The 17541-nt window shown below is 41.9% G+C and overlaps 1 protein-coding gene across 7 annotated transcripts in view; it reads right to left on the reverse strand.

Moving 5' to 3' along the window:
• Window positions 1-17541, reverse strand: part of ARID1B (AT-rich interaction domain 1B) — a 445974-nt gene that overhangs the window by 74983 nt on the left and 353450 nt on the right. For 5 of the 7 annotated variants that reach the window (XM_014519340.2, XM_014519334.2, XM_025202635.1 and 2 more), the window contains 2 exons: window positions 8212-8539; window positions 4898-5026 (listed from right to left, as the gene is read on the reverse strand). In XM_014519340.2, the coding sequence (XP_014374826.2) occupies window positions 4898-5026; window positions 8212-8539 (457 nt within the window). The remainder of the gene's footprint in view (window positions 1-4897; window positions 5027-8211; window positions 8540-17541) is intronic. The other 2 variants (XM_025202638.1, XM_014519339.2) reach the window with 1 other exon arrangement.

Here is a 17541-nt window from a genome sequence, read left to right on the forward strand (position 1 = left end):
CATACCCCCCTCCCAGTGCCCCGTGCCTAGAACAGCCCCGTCTCTTCCTCGCTCAACCTCCACCTCCTCCCACGCGCCAGGAAGAGTTGGGGGTGTGCCAGGAGTGTGGCAGCGGTGCTGGGAGGGAGTTGCTCAGCCTCCAGACGAGCCACACCTCTGTTCCGCAACCCACATGGGGGGAGGCAGGGGTTGAGCCGGGAAGAACCAGGGCTGTGCTGGGTGTGCAGCGGCGCTGAAAGAGAGCTATGGTGAAATTTGGAGTGGTTGCAGCCCCCTCTATAGCCCCTGCTCTGAGCCCAGCCCCTGGCGAGAAGAGTCTAGCTCCAGCCCGCAGCTGCAGCCCGTCTGCTCACACCACGCAGATCTGGGGGGCACATGCGTGCACCTCCCAGGGTGCCCGCAGCAGCAGGAGCCACCCTCCCCACGAGCTGCGCCTCTGGCTGGGCAGCACCTCCCTCCTCCCTCCCTCACTGCAGTGGTGGGGGAGGGTGTTGATCTGCTCCCCCCCTCTCCCCCCCCCTTCCCTGCCTCCTCCCCTTCCACCACACCAGACTTACCAGCTGGAGGCAGCTCTCCACGCTGTCGGGCTGTGCTCCTCGATGCCTGAGTGCTGCACTGCAGCTGCATACACATTGGCATTTATCAGTCAAATTATCAGCCTCATCAAATAGCGTTAATATGCTAGTGTGCAGTATTATGAGGCCACTGCGAAGTAGTGTCACTAAAAAGGCATGCACCAGCACTACTGCGCAGTAATGCTGTTTATTGCATTCTGATTTAGAACTTGATTATACAAGTACTAAACTTAATGTTTAGTAACTACAGTGCATTAATGAATGTGTAGAGGCACCCGCTATGCATCTACAGACAGTCCTTTACCACATTCTGTCCATCAATCACAGACAGAATATGTGCTGTCTCTCCATTAAAGAAAATAAATGTGTCTGTTTTTATCCAGCATATACTGGCACCAGCACTGCTACATGCTACACACATTTTCACTGTTAACTCTAAAAGGGTCCATACAGCCTACCAGGCAAACTGTGGATGAGCCAAGGAGTCTAAAAGCTTAGCAGCCTTGACTCTACTATTAAATACTTTTTCCAATAGCCTGTGCTGAAAATTCACCCTGGGGCCCGAGAGCCAAGCTAGGTTTCCTTCCTTCTTCTGCACTAACAACATTAAAAATCCTGTAACCTAGGTTAATCACTCTGTTACCCCAGAGTGTGGGGCCAGGGCCTATGGCAGAGCTGTGATCCGCTTTCTGCATGCCCATCTGCAGAACTGGTACCCACTGCACAGATGTGCAAGCAGTGGATCATGGCTTTGCTCCAGCCCTGAGCTGGTCACCAGCCCCTGATTCCAGCCCTTGCCCCACCCATTCTGTATTTGAGAACTAGTGTGGCCATTTATAATCTGGCCATTTTAAAACTGGAACAGCATTCTGGGATGCTGTTTCCTGCTCACCCGCAGTAGGTAACAGAGCCACTTAGGGCGTTTTAGTGAGCTGTGTGCAGGGGGCAGGAGAGCAGGGTACTGATCTGGCCTGCAACAGCTCACCAGAACTCCCTATGTGGCCCTTGGGTTCAAATAATTGCCCACTCCTGAGCTAGAAGGTGTGGTTCAAGTTAGATGCTAACCTAGAAGGAAGCAGGCTTTGACCTGTAGCCTAGGCCCTGTTTTGAATGAAGCAGAACTTTCTCATTACATGGCATTTTCCAGCTAATGACTACTAAATACAAGAGACTGTGGCTCAGCCTCCAAAGGAAGGATGCAGAAAGGACTGGATAATGCCTATATTATGGGGTGGTGGTTAGAGTACTGTATTAGGAAGCCAAAGACACATAGGTTCAAGTTCTCCTGGACAAGTGGGGGTGGGCTGAGAACCCAGGTCTTGAGCTTCCTAAGCAAGTGCCCTAACCACTTTGCTACTGGGGCTAAAGGAAAGAAGGCCCCCCCCCCCATTTTTCTAGGACATATGTTCAGATATATGCACAGAAGCACGTAACTGTATATGTGCCTGGCCAGTGTGTAGCCCAGCACATGCTCAGTCTACATGTACAGGTTTACACCACTAAAGCACAAAGTGAGGGCCAAAAATGAACAGGTAGACAGCTTAAAAGCTGCAATTTTGATACACAAAAGGAAAAGAGAATGTCATCTTTAGACATCCAGTAGATTGACCAGAAGTTGGCGCTACAGATCTGTGTAAACAACAGTTTTAAAATGGCCAGGTTATAAATGGCCACACTAGTTCTCAAATCCTCAATTCAGTTGACAAGGCAGTGACACGTATGATTGTTGTTCATGTGAGCACCTGAGCTCACTTTCAATTAGATGGTTCAAATACTGTGAGAGTGTAGCTGCGGCACCATGGGTTGCAAATCTGGGTAATACTAGGGCAATTAGTTTGCACTGAACTCCATTCTCCATGAATGGCTCTAGAAGTACCAGAGCTTGCTAGTTTAAAGCTAGTTCAGCTCCATCTACCCAAATCTTTAGTCACAACTTACTTTGCCATATTGATATATCAACAAAATGCCACTCAGAAGCAACAGAAACGCTGAAAGTACTTTTGACAAGCGTCTACTTCCAAAGGTCTCAGCTAATTTTAGATGCCAAGTGTTAGACAGTTGGGGCTTGATTCTCAAGAGTAAAAAGTGATGGCCTGCTACAACAGCAATACTCAATGGCAGTTTCGGGTGTTCAGAACTTGTGAGAATTTGACCCAAAATCTTCAAATTGGGCACCCACAAATTTAAGAACTTAAAATTAACAGATACTTGAAGATTTAAGCTCAGATTTATGTGCTGCCTTTTGTACCCAAAGCATAAACCAAGGACCAAAAATAGCCAGGTAGATGGCTTGAAAGCTGCCATTTAGACACAAAAATGGAACTAGAATTTCATCTTCAGACACCCCATTGACAGAAAAGGAGCTGGCTCTGGGTGTCTTTTTTTATTGTGAGCTCCTTGTATCCATCCATAGCAAATGCAGAGATCTGTGCACACACAAACAGTCTACTTAGCTATAAGGACTCCTGAAATTGTAATTTGATGGAGAATTAACTCTGTCAAGCACTCTATTCCTCAAAGGCCCCTACTACTCTCTAAGTCTCCAACAATGGAAACATAATTTGGGAACTGGTCTAAAAATGGAAGCCTTTCTATTGACTTCAGTGGCCAATTAATTAGGCTAGTACGGTAAGAGTTATGAGATCAACTTAAAACCAAACTAAGATATAAAATAAAAGAAGACACCCCTTTACAAACTCTCCACACTTCCACCTTGAAGGTAGGAGGAACAGTTGTATGTAGCACTAAAGAGTTATTTTGCACTGTTTGCTGTACATAAGAACATAAGAAGCGCCATACTGGGTTAGACCAATGCTTCAATTAGCCTGGTATCCTGTCTCCAACAGTGGCAGTAATGGATGCTTTAGAGGGAGACCACTAAACCAGGTATATCTAGTGATCTATCCCCCTGTTCATTACCATCCTTGGCATTTACCATCATTGCTTTAGAGATGCCAGAGGAAACATCTCCAACTGTTCTGTAAGTTATGTAGGCCAAGCAGAAACATTCTTGGCAAAATGGATTCCTGAAATCATGTCTACTGGTGCTTCACAAAGGGGCTGGATAGAGCTGCCTTCTTTTAGCTCTGACATACCAATTTTCATTCAGGAAATACTCGGTTATATGCATAAGATGGACTAACATATACAATTTAACCTTACAGGAAACATTATTATTCTGTAGGCTATAGGAAATAATGCAAGGACAACACAGGGCAGGTTAAGTCAAATGCTAATGTAAACTGTGCAAAACCACACCTAAACCATTCCCTCTCTTCCCTCCCTCCCCTTTTAACCTTTCTTTATCTTTTTTAATTATAAGGGTGGTATTCTGTGCTAGGGAAGATACCTAGATATAACAGACTGAGTCTCAGATCTTGATCAGTCAGCTCTGGTTAGCTAACATTGATTTTCTGCCCCAGTGGAAGTGATTTTACTCTGATGCATGCCATTTAAATTCATTTTACACAGCTGCTTAATGTGGCTTGGCAAGGCACAGGCAAACCAGCTTTCTATGTCTAAATGGGACTCCTGAGTTGGTAAAGGACAGATCCTGGGGATTAGCAGCTGAAGATAAATGTCTCTTCCCCCACTGATATCTCGCTACTGATTCAAGGAGCTGACCTTGAAGGGACCACAGCCAATTTACACATAAGGACTGCCATGTAACTATAATTGTGACCTGCTCATTTTGTTTCCTTTTAACTCTTTATACAGAGACACCTTTTAAAGGAATAAAGCGTCAATATGTAACACTCCTCAGTAAGGGGGACCAACCAAGAGAAAGCTTTCAAACACATACTCCTTCAACTATGATCAAGTTAGACCTTTTGTAAGAGCCATTAAATTCTGTCATCACTTTTGCAATAAGTCACCTGTCAAAAAAAGGGATGGTGCTAGTAATGTCAACAGCAACAACAGCAGCAACACAGTCATGAAAACAACATTGCACAGCACTGTTCCTAGACATAAATGACAACAGAGATGTGGAGGAGGGGGAGAAATGATGCCTGGAGTGGGAGAGATTTCATTCTTTTTGAGTGATGAAGTTCTTCATTTCCCTCTCAGGCATGAAGGAAACAGAGCCATGCCAAAAGCCATGCAGGGCGTACGTGAGTGAGTGAGTGACATGCAAATTTTCATCATATTGTCATGGTGGAGTTAGTAAAAACAAAAATAAAAATCAAAGCCCCCTCATGATGCAGATATGTATAATTCTTTCACTTGATTTTGTATTCCTTCAGCAGCCAGATGGCATGTTCATAAACATTAAAAAAAATTGCCAAGGTCCCACAGCAAATCCATTTTACATTGCTACCTACCCGTACTGATCAGGCTGGTGCATCATGGGAGCCTGAGCGTTGCCATAGTTGGGGTGCTGTGAAGAAAACATGGGGCGTCCGCCAGCCCCAGACTGGCTGGGATAAGCAGGCGACCTAATGTATGGTGGCCTAAAGCAGAACAAAAGAACAGCTTCTTTGGATTTGCTCTGTATCACAAGTAGGAATCACCCTGTCAACTATATTCCTTCCATATAAAAGTATGGAGGGTTTGTGGAACAGCCAAAAGCCATAATGCTTATTCCCATACAATGAATAAAATTGAAGAGAGGGAGGTTATGTTTTAAACTCTTTGGCATAAGAAAGGATGGATAGATTTCACCTCATTTGTACTCCTTTGGCAATATTTGCAAGAAAGACCAGATGATCCCATGCTCCTTTTACAGGCATTGGATCACTAGCATGGGCAGTATGTGATGAAAAGGCTTTGAAATGGTGCATTTTGACCAGGCAAAACTAAAAACTGAAAGCAAGTCTTACAAAACTGACTTGGGAGGAAGGCATGTGGTAGTAGCGGGAAATCGATTAACTTGGTTTTTAATCTAACACCAGGCACAATTGCCAAAGTATAAAGTGAATCGCAACCATATATTTTTCTTTTATTACAGTCAATTATTTTCCTTTTAATTAAAAGCAAACATACTTTTTCCACTTATACTAATATAAATAAAATGCTCCTGCAGTTGCAGCACTGGCCCATTGATTCCTCCCTGCCCAACCTACTAGACTATACCAAAAAACAGACTGAAAGAACCAGATTTTTGTAAATCTTTGGCTAAAAACAGACAACGAGCTTGATTTGGATTTGAGCACTTTATTTGGCAGCAAACCCCAGACCTTACAGAAGGACAAGCACACATTGTCCCACAATAAGTACCTGTGAATTATCCAAATTAATATTTTGCCTGGAAACAATCATGGCTAATTCAAATAGATTGCCATTTAATCCTCCTGTGTAAACCACTGTGCCCTGTTTTGATGGGAGTCATATCCTGGACCAACACTGGATTAAACTAGGTGCCTGTTTTTAGCCTTACTAAAGATGCCCCTTAAAACAATCAAGTCAAGCAGAACTGCTGGTTCCTAGACTTCCACAGGAGCCTAATCTGTTTAATTAAAAGGGAGTGTGGTTTTATTTTACTACAAGGGAAGATAAAAAGACTCAATATATTATTTTAAAGAAGTTTTACCAACACTTAGCACCACCTGCATTTCAAACCCACAAAACAAGAATAATATGTAAAGAACCAGATTAGTTTCCTATTTCTTTCTGACATCCATCTTCAAATTACTGCACCTCACAACTACCAAAAACTCTTTTATAGGCCATACATTAGTATTATTTTATAAATACATATGCATACATATATGTATATCTAAGGATGTGTATGTGTGCGCACGCATGTATATAGAAATATGCTTAATATACAAATGCATATAAACTTGCATACATATGACAATGGAACCGGCTTATAATAACCCTCAGGTATAAATAAAACAAAATCCTTTTGCTCCTGAAACAGTAAAAGTACCAGTAACTGTTTCAATCTAGTGAAACAAGGGATTTTCTTCCATTAAAAATGTTCTGAGAAAAAACTTCTTTGCTGCAGACACTGAAGCTAGGTACAGACATTCAAAAAGCCTGAGGCGGAATCGATTTAAGTTATGCGGTTTTCTGTAAGTGGCATAGTTTAGATTGGCAGCGAACAGAACACACATTCACCCTTTGGTTTGTGTGTGTGTGTGGGGGGGGGGGGGGGCGGCGTAAATTTTAGACTGGGTGCCATTATTTTTAAACCAGTCTGCGTGTGCCAAACTTCAGTTCTGTTACGGGTATAGACTGGTTTCTGATCCCTTACACTGGTAAAATGTAATGTCTGTACCTGGCCTTAGGCACCTTAAGGTTACTCAAGAGTTCAACTACTGCTTTGCCACAACCAAACGAACATAGGACAGCTTGTAGCTGCACTGCTCTCAGGAGTACAGGAAACAGGCCTGTGACTAAAGGGCACTTGTACACATGACGGATCTCTGCTCTGACATGTGCTAATTAGACTGAGTCTGCTGGAGTGTACTAATAAGCCCACTTCAGCAGCCTCTGCATCACATGTATTCAATGTTCTCACGTTTCAAAATGGTGGCAGAAGCACTTTAACCAAAGCTCAAATAAGCTTTAGTTAAAGCACCGCCACTGCCATGTTTAAGTGCAGGATGCTGAATACATGTGATGTTGTGGGTGCTTTAATTAGAGGAGCTCTCAGAGCTCCTCTAATTAAAGTGCCTCCCCACTTCTACCTTGGAGCATGTGGATAGACGCCCTAAGAATTTATGTCTACATGGAACAATGCAGTCCTACCTGAGCTAGCTTTGAACTGTAGTGAGTTTGTGTGCTGAAGGCAGTATACCCAAAGTAATATGGTACTCTGCTTAGGCTTATTAGCCTGAGCAGAGTTGCACTAATGTTGCTATAATGCTTCTGATACCTCAGGTTAGCTTGTTCAGAGATACCTTGAGTTTCTCTACATGGCACTGCTCTGTGGTTAGACTTGGCAAAGACTGCTTCTCCCTCTTTGACAGCTCAGCTGTGCTGGTATTTGTGTCAGGCAAAAGCCAAAGGCTTTACAATCCTACAGCCTGCCTTCCCACCTACGTAGGAAATGGGAACTTTGGGAAATTGAACCCTCTCCTTGTGCTGCTAACATGGGCAGTAAATACAGGAACACGTTACTGCAGGGGAACGCATTCTAGCTCGGGGCAGGCAATTATTTTGGGTGGAGGGCCGCTTACTGAGTTTTGGTAAGCCATCGAGGGCCACATGACAGGTAGCCAGGGGCAGATTAATATTAATTTTCTAAACTTTTTAGGGGCCCTGTGGGCTGGATAGAATGGCTTGGTGGGCTGCATCTGGCCCATGGGCTACATTTTGCCCACCCCTGTTCTAGCCCCATAGCAGCTACAGAAGAGGGCTTCATTGGATATATAAACAATCTCAATTTTATATTGCAAAGGCTTGGCTCTTGGTGTCACTATAACCTTGGGGGCTTTCCCAAAAGCCCACAGAATTAGAAACCATATTGGAAATGGCCAATCATCTCCATTGTCATATTTGTTCTTTGCAAGGACAGTTTACAAAAATGTAATAGTACTACATGCTCCCCTAACATTTAAGCCATTTGTTCTTTCACATCCTCCCTTGTCCCAAAAATATACATACACATCACTGTTATATTCAAAGCTTCTGGATTAATACAAAGTATCTTTCCATTTATTTAAAATTCCTTCACCTAGATGCATACCTGCTCTGAGCGGAGTTTGCAGCAGCCTGCATCACTGCAGCAGCTGCCTCCTGTGCCTTACGGTTCACAGTTGGCATTGGTGGGCCCATGCCCGGACCTCCCTGCTGAGACATGCCAGGAGAATTGGGGGTCATACTGCTCATGTTTCCAGGAAATGGTCTGCTCTGCATCCCAGCTGATGGCATCCGTCCCAGGGGCATGGTTCCACAAGGCTGGCTTGGCCCCTGTCCATGCATCTGACTATTGGCATTTATACCCATGCCAGGTCCTGGGCCACTGTAACTCGTGTTGGGCACCCCACTGTACGTTGGTGGTCTGGAATAATTTCCTGAATAAAAGAACAAGCACAGAGAAAAATGTAAATTTTTGATACAGGATTTCCACTTCAGAAGTTGCCTGCTGGAAAGTCCTCTGTACAGTCAAATAATCTGAGTATCACAGGACACACGTAAGAATTTCTAATAATTCTTAGCACATTACTTTCCATATTTGTCAGCCAAAAATTATTTAGGATAGTGAGAATATAGAAGTGCACATCCTCCCAAGTGTTAACATGTGTTGTTCAGAAATGTGTCATGCACTGAAGAGACACCTGGCATAAAATAAGTTCATTATATACATTCATTTCTAGTTCAGCTTCTTTCTTTTCTTCTGTCATTTCACATTCTCAGTTCTCATCCTCCTGTAATTCTACCACAGGGGTCTTTACATTAGAGTCCTGCTACTAAACATTCTGCTCTGGCCATTCTGTTCATTTATAACAGACAAATGTACCAGTGCTGACCCCTTCCAAGGTCTTTAGGAAACTTTCCACTCCCCTTCTCTCTTTCAGATGCCAGGCAGAACTCAGTGTCCTACCAAGTTCTTTACTGTACTTATCAGTTATTCAGCGTTTCAAATGTTCACTCTTTCTCCACTCCAGTTGTCCATCATCTAGCTGCTGTGCTTAAACAATTGTTCTGTTTATGATGCAGAGTACTGTTTGAGATTCTGTGGGCTATGGGCATTTATACACATACATTTGTCTGCTCCAACATGGAGATCTCGCGCGTTGGAGCAGATTCGATTAACTGAGTCTGCTCCGCACGTGGGCTGATGCACCCGGTACTGCATTGCATGCATTTGTATAAATGGTAAAATGCTCATCAGTGCTGAGAAAATGGTGATGGCTCACTTTTGAACTAAAACACCTTTGATCCATTTTAGTTCAAAAACGCACTGCCACCATTTTCTCAGCGCTGACACACATTTTGCTATTTATACAAATGTATGCGCTGTGTACTTTTAAAAGCACCTGGCACTGCAATACAAGCATGTGTACAAATGCCCTATATGCCTGTATGCAACTTCTGAGGCATAAAACAGTGGAAGATTTATAGCTGTCCACTAAAAATATATACCTAGGACACACGTTAAAATGTAGCAGGTACCCCACTGAACTGGAGTATGGCTCTCAAACCCATAATTATGCCCAAACATTAATACCTCTATCTTTACCTGAAGTCTTTCACGGCTGCATGAGGTAGAAAAAGACTTAGTATTTAATGTAACATTTTACGTATGCCAATTTTTTTTTTTTTTAAACAAACATTAATGAATCTTCAACAGTATCTAAGCCAACGCACTTTCCTCTTTATATTTAGACACTAATTATTCTGGAACACCTTCTTCATTTTAAGTTGGTATGTTTACATTTTGGCAGCATCAAGAAGCAGCATATAACTTAAAGGGTATATCTATGGTAGGAAACAAATACCCTTATTACAACAGTAGTCAGCAACAGCACAAAGTTGTGCAGGAAAAAAGGATGTAAGCGTTTAAGAGCCCAGTCTGCAGTCCAAGTTACACTCTTGCTACTGCTGACGTGGCTGTATCTTTTGTGGCAGCTCTGGTAATTTGACTACTAATTTTCCTATTGTACTTAAGGCCTAAGAGGAAATGAGAGTACACTATTCAGTTTATCTATATAAAAATAAAAGTAATAATAATAATAAAAAGACCATGAGAGAAGAAAAGACTGACTTGATAGAAATGCATTTTAAAGGAATATCTATTCAAAGGAAAAGCCCTCATTTCACTGACTTGTTCATCAGCTTTGCAATATCTTTTCCCATCACCCCCAAGTGACCGGAGATACAGCTCAATTCCTCCCTAAGGGATAACTCAGAGTGGAATGCCCTGACTGTTCCTCAATATTCCCTTGCTTATTTAAAGGATACAATTCAGTGAAGTCTTCCTCTGAAATCAGGAACTAAGATGTTCCCTTACCCACCCTGCCACCCAACACGGAAATGGAATACAATACTTCTCCCACCCTATTCCTGTTTATATTAAAAAAGAAACGTATTCAGTCATTGTTTGAATGCACGTGTAATTAATTTATACAATCATGCTGTTTCACTCTATCTTGTTCACCCCACCTCCTCACACTGCCATTCATAAGTGACTCATTTGGTAACAAGCTTTCGACAGTGAAAACATATGTGACCTATGCTTTCCAAGGAAATTAAATAACACTTTACTCTTGTTTTAGAAACCAAGTATTTATGTGTGGTTGTTTCATAGAAGGATCCCCACAATGCAGCTAAGCAAGTATGAAAATCTCCAGATGTATCTGTACTCTGCATTCAGTGTCCCGTTACTTTTTTTCATCGTTCAGTCATAGACACAGTCTACTGACATTTCTGTTCAGTGAGCAATCACTCTTGAAGATAATCTTGGTGATTGTTGCCCCTTGCATCCATATTTCTCCAGTCAAAATCAGGTGCCCACCAAGGGAAGAGCTTGTTAGAATTTTCCACTTTCTGGCTTAACGTTAAGCTAGTAACACAGCACTCAGCTACTACTCCAGTTTTCAGACTTCCTGGTATCAAAAAGACTTATGCAATAGGGTGGAGCAAACCCATACAAACACAATGTATAGCATATGAATACATATTGCAGGCACACTGCACATAAAATATTTTCCAACCAAGAGCAAGTTCAGCCCTTGTATTATAATACACAGAACTCCCACGAAGGCACTGGGAACAACTGTTGCTTCAGCTTATATCCAGGTTGAATCTTGCCCCGAATTTGTATCTTTCTTATTTCTCCTCCTCTCACTCTTTCAGCAACTAGATTCAACAGAGCAGCATTCAACAGCAGACGGGAGGACCAAGCATCATTGTTCTATTTTGACACTATATTATATCACGGAGAAAACGTTTCTACTTCTCTTTTTCTGGCTTCTGCAACTAAAAATCACACACAAAAACAGACAAATCTTCTCCATAAACACGTGTGGCTCAGTTAAAATAGTTTCTAATCCTTCATCTCCAGGGCAAGTGTACAGGGCAATGATATCTTTTCAGAAAGGAAAACACGTTTCAATGTTTGTTCCACTGTTTTTGTTTTGTTTTGGTTTTTTTGCTAAGCATTTCCCCAGTCCCTCAAGTACCGGCTATTCTTACACCTTTCCCAGACCACAAAAAAGGCAAAAATAAAAGCCAAACAAAATATAAGAGAAAAAGCCAGGGATGAGGAGTGCAATCTTATTTCCATGTTTCTCTAATAGATTAGTAATTTGTTGGCAGTGGCTTTGACAGAAAACAGATGGATGCAGCATTAAACACAATGAATGCAGCAGATGCTGGGCCAGCCCACATCAGCTGGACGTGTCAGGCAGCCAAGTCCAAGAGCCCACCCTTTTCAAGTGGGTACAAGCCTGGCACAGTAGCTCTGGAGTACTAGTGAGCAACTCCTCCCCTCTGTATCCAGTGGATTTTAGATTCCAGCTCAACCAAGCAAATTAATAATGAACCCAGAGATGTGGTGTCTCAGACACAGAAGAGAAAGGAACTGAAGTTACTAGCAAAATGATAATTAGAAGTGGAAAAAGGGGAAGAAAGGTAATAAAAAATGCCACCCCCCTCTGCCCCTCAAGCCATCCCTATCCAACCCAAGCAAGCCCTAGTGAACACATAATGACCTGCCAAAAGCAGAGCAGTTCAAATTTCTGTCTACTTTTCCCAGGTTTTACTGTGTGTGAACTGCAGCTGCAGAATCATGGTCAGTGTTTTGACACCCTTCCATTTCTAGACAACTCCAGAGGAGGGGAGAATAAACTAAATATAAATACCACTCCTGGTTTTAGGAGGCTAAGTTAGATTTGAAAGGCTTTATATTGCCTTGTTTTAAGTTTAAAGGGTGGGGATTCAAAAGAATCAGTATTCAGCCCACCTCAGATCACTTGGATGTACCATCAGTTTCAATGACAGAAGAATTAAGGTGACACTGTGGGTTTTGAGAAAATCCCACCCTCAATCATTCTCCAATGAGTTTTCATTTTTTCTAGTTCTCACACGGTCCATATGACCACACTATGCGAATGCTTTCCAGAAGTGCAGTAAGAGACAAGGATACAATCTGTCCTTTATTTTTACCATTTATTTATACTGTATTACAGGAGCATGCAGCAGCCGAATAACGGACCAGAACATCATCATCTCATTGTGAGCGGTGCTGCATGGACAAAGAATGAAAAGAACAGTTCCCATAATGAACAGTTTGCATTTTGACTGTGCTTCTCTCTGATTCTGGGGAGAGAAATTGCGTGAATTTATGCTAGGTATTAACTGCCTCTCTGTGACACTGGGCGCGTCTACATGTTCATTAATGCACTGTAATTACAGTGGATTAATTTTAGTACCTGTAATAACAGGGACTAACTTAATGTGCCATAATCAGCACTACTACGCATTATGGCAGATGAACGCTTTTTGTGATGTTAATGTGCAGCAGACTAAATCAACTGCCCATTAGCATGGTTTTTGCCATCCATGCTAATACGCAGTAGAATTTGTCTTCTGCACAGTAAGCGTCTCGTGGACATGGCCTGTGTAAAGCAAAAGTGCACCGTGAATTTGGAGCAAAAGGTGGTGAGGTTTGTGGTGGTTTTTATTTCTGTGGGAATTTTTTCCAGCTGTAGCCTGGCCCTGATAGAATTCTTTCTTCTTAGCAAACAGGCTTTGCCATTACTCTGAACTAAAGCACCATAAATGTGCATGAAGACAAAGTGAAACGGACTATAAACAGATCAGACCACAAGCAAGAGGCTAATTCCTACAAGCCTGAGCTTACAGGAGTAGTTTTCACTTGTATGAGCAGTTCTATAGGGAGAATAAAGGACTAATCTCTTGAGTAAGGGTTTGCAGAGGTGGACTCTGACAGATAGGCAACATTTAAATGGAAGCCAATTTAGCCAAGCATTTGACATATATTTAACTTCAAGTACATAAGTGGACCAGTTTTGTTAAATGGGACTGCTCATGTGCTAAAAACGAAGCCTTATGGCTTAAGTGTTCTGCTGGATGAACAAAACAGTGAAATTCAAATGCGAGTCTAAGGAATTCTTCTAATGTTAATAATTTAAGATCTAACAGGTAGCACAATGATTGTTAAAATACAGTGGTTATCTTCATAATTAAAGATAACTAATGTAGCATTATTACATGCTTCTCATTGCAGGCATAGCCATGTGTACTATAAAAGGTTTTTCTGATTGCTCCACTTTTTATTTCAAATGTGTTTTAACGCTGTAAAGCAGAGGTCAGCAACCTACAGCCCACAGAGCCACTGGATCCTGCAAATGGACAAGGGGCTTGGTGGGTGTTTGGCAGCAGGGGGCTTCAACTACAAAAGTTCACCTTGTGTTGCGACGGAGAGAAGTACTGGCCAACGGAAAAGGCTGCCTACTGCTGTTATAAAGTTCCCCCTTTCTAGGCTAATTTCCTATTGTTTGTGTGCTCTGTATAGATACAGACATTTCGTATCTCAAAGAAATATTTAATGAAGTCATCATAAAAAGGGAAGTTTTGACTTGACCAGCCAAAGGGGACTTATATACAGATCTCTGCATCAGTACCATCACGTATGTATTGACCATCAGAAGGGAAATGTTAGAGCACCAAGGACACATGATGCTCATTAACGAAAAGGAGAACTATATACTAGAAGCTAAAATATAAACAAACATTTAAATTTAAAAAATAACTGGAGAGGGGATAAGCCACATTCTGCTTAGTAATTCGGAACACTGAATATTATTATTGACATTCATGTTGATGTTTCATCAATTGTCAAATTTGCATGGGGAAAATTTATACAGCTCAGAACCTGAAGGGCACTATTTTTATGATCACCAGTCCCGGGGATCACCAAGAACTGGCTGAAGAGCAAACCTTATGTCCATCATGCTCTTCACTAGGCCCTTTTCAAACTACTTGTTAATGACAATGACGTTCATTCCCCTCTGGTCCTTCAAGTTCACATTTTAATAACAATTTCTTCCTGACCACAGCCCATAAAATCATTACATAGGTACTTAAATCTACAAAGAGATGAGAAAAAGTGCTGAACTCAAGAGAAAAAGGAAGTAATATTCGGTACGTTACTTAAATGCATTGATTTAGTATAAAAACCTTCCCATTCAATCAGCTTGGCTAACTAATGTTTTACTGCACTGACACTTGCTATTCCCAAGAATGCAGAATCTCTACAGTAGCAATATGGCTTACAATCGTGATGGTACATAATAAATTCACTGGACTTTTTACCAGTCAAGATAGCTGCTCACTGTTCAAATATAAGTGAGCATTCCAGCAGTATTTTACAGCAACAAAAATGCTTTCCAGATAAAAGGGATGCACCAGTTAATTGGACTTAAGTCATTTATCTGTGCACATCCCTGGGAAGCATTACCATATTTACCTGAAACCAAGATGACTTAAAATTTAAGATGACTCCCTAATAGTTACATTCTATACATGGAAAATATCCAGTTTGTTATAATTTTTAATGTATAGAATAAACTCCCTCTCCCCACAACCACTGCAGCAAAGAAAGTAGCGACAGGGGGGAAAGTGGCAGCAGGGGTAGGTAGCCGGCCCTCCCCTTTGGTCCCTCACTCCACCCACTTCTCTCTTGCCCCTATCCCCCTGGTGCCTACCCCCCTGCCACCTGCTTTCCTCCTGGTTACATGCTCCTCCCCACCACCACTTCCCCTGTAGTGGTTCTGGCTCTGGCTCTGTAGCCACAGCAGCTTCCCTGCTGCTGTATAGTCTCCTGATGCTCCCATCCCTGCACCTCACAATCTCCAGAAGCTACCTTGAACCAGCCTGGCCAGGCAGCAGCAGCTCCAGCCCTAGCTTTGTTACTCAAATCCAAGATGAAGATCCCCCACAACCCCTAGGGTTAAATGAGGGAAAAGACAGTCCTGGATTCAAGCAAATACAGTAATATCTCCATTTTACAGTTAAGGAAACTGAAACAATAGAATTCACTGATTTGCCCAAGCTGAAAGGAGGAGCCAGAGACAGAGCCAGAATTAGAATTCATGGGTCTGTGGCTCTGACTCTTGTGCTCAGACCACTACAACAACTGTATCACAGGGATAAAAGAGAAAGGGATTTGGGACAGGACAGAAAGAGCCAGCAAAATAAAGGGAGAGGGATTAATTCTGACAGAACCCAGAATACTAAAATTGCCATTCCTGTTAGAACTCATTTCCAGTTGCATGCTCCTGAGCTCTCTACAGAATTTCTGGAAATCAAAATACAGACCTCTCTCAATGAAACAGTTATTACAGGTTGTAAGTAAGCAAGCAAGAGCCAGAACTTGCTGAAATGGACAAGTTTCTTGATCTAATTCAAAATGAAATATTGTCCAAATATATGCAAGTGGCTTAACTGGAAATTCATTAAGCCCCTAAGCAGCTGTATACTTTATAAAGGTTATCCATTAAAGACAAACAACTACATACTTCAAGGTTGTATGCATTAAATGTCCAGGGGCAGAAATAGTTTTTTTCTGTTTTTCTGTTGGTTTTTTTTTTAATCCTTCTACAATTCTCTCAAACAGGGAAAATAAAGGAGCTGTTTTTTGTTCTTAATCTGAAGGGTTAGTTAAAATTCACAAACCATATACATTAGAGCTCAATACTACATTCCCACAGTAACTATGGAATTATCAGGCTCACTAAAAGACTTTTAACTCTCACAGTCACAATATAATTTCAAACTAGTCCTGGGGTTCCACTTACCAAAGGAGGTCTGGTTTTGGGGCCTGTTTTGTAATATTTAGTCTCTGGTTTGGCAGAACTTAAGTGCATCCTAGAGATAACAATCATGGCCTCCAAGAAAATGAGCACAGTGACCCCAAAGATTCATATGATTTGTGAGGATTTCTGATGGCACTTTTTTGGAGTGACAGTGGTATAAATCTTACAAGCAGCTCCTAGGGCCAGAGAGCCCATCCAGTGAAGACAGCCATTTACTTAGACTTAATACATACAGAATAATTAGTAATAACAACTTCATCAACAAGCCAGTGTATTATAGTGCAGTGTTCAAATGCTGTGATTTCTTGACTGAAAGCAAAATAATGAAGCAGGGTGGAACAGGTTGCCCAGACTTGAGAAGGACAAACTCTTGAGCCAGCTTATAACCAAGGCAAATTCCCGCTCTTGTAAAATGTACCAAGAGATCTTTATTTTCCATTCAAAGAAGACAGAAGAATAGCAAAGGAAGAAAAGCAGGAGATATAGGCATAATTAAGACCATGCCAATATACTGTAGGTGATGACAAAAAGCAGTTAAAGAAACATGAAATATGTGAAACTAAACAGTTTGGTGGGTTTCAGTGATTTACTAATGAATGTATTGAACGTATTGACGTACTGAAACACTACACCTATACTTGAAATATACAGGTGAAATCTGGCTGTTCCAAATTGTGAAACTATGCAATTACTCAAATCGTAAACTCCAAAACTGAAGGGATACACACCCAAACACACCTAACCAATGAACATGTTTGCATGAACTACTGTGAAGTGAAATGACTGTTTCACACAACACAGCAAACCTGTAGCATTTGTAATTTATCTCAGACAGTGGTTCCCAGCCCCGCTGGACTCAGGGCATCCCTCAGAAAATGTCAGCTCTTAGGTTTCACTCATTTCTTAACTACAGAAACATAACAGAGCAATTCTGTTGTAAAGAACTCAGAAAGGTGACAACAGGTCTGAATGTTTTTGACACTATGGATTCCTATTTGAAATCTCCTGGTTTATCTAACAGTGCTAACATAGTGTGGCATCCTCTTGCACCTTTGACAAGATCTCATGGCACTCTGGTTGAGAACCCCTGGTCTAAGGCAATGATTCTTAGTCAGGGTGCTGGGGCCCCCAGGGCTGCCATGAGATCCTTTGAAGGGTGTCACAAGGTGTAACTTGTGTAAAGGGATAAGCAGATAAGCACAGGCTTAGTCCATGCCTGGTCATTCCCTACA

The sequence above is a fragment of the Alligator sinensis genome, unplaced genomic scaffold, assembly GCF_000455745.1.
Source record: "Alligator sinensis unplaced genomic scaffold, ASM45574v1 scaffold331_1, whole genome shotgun sequence".
Lineage (NCBI taxonomy): Eukaryota > Metazoa > Chordata > Crocodylia > Alligatoridae > Alligator > Alligator sinensis.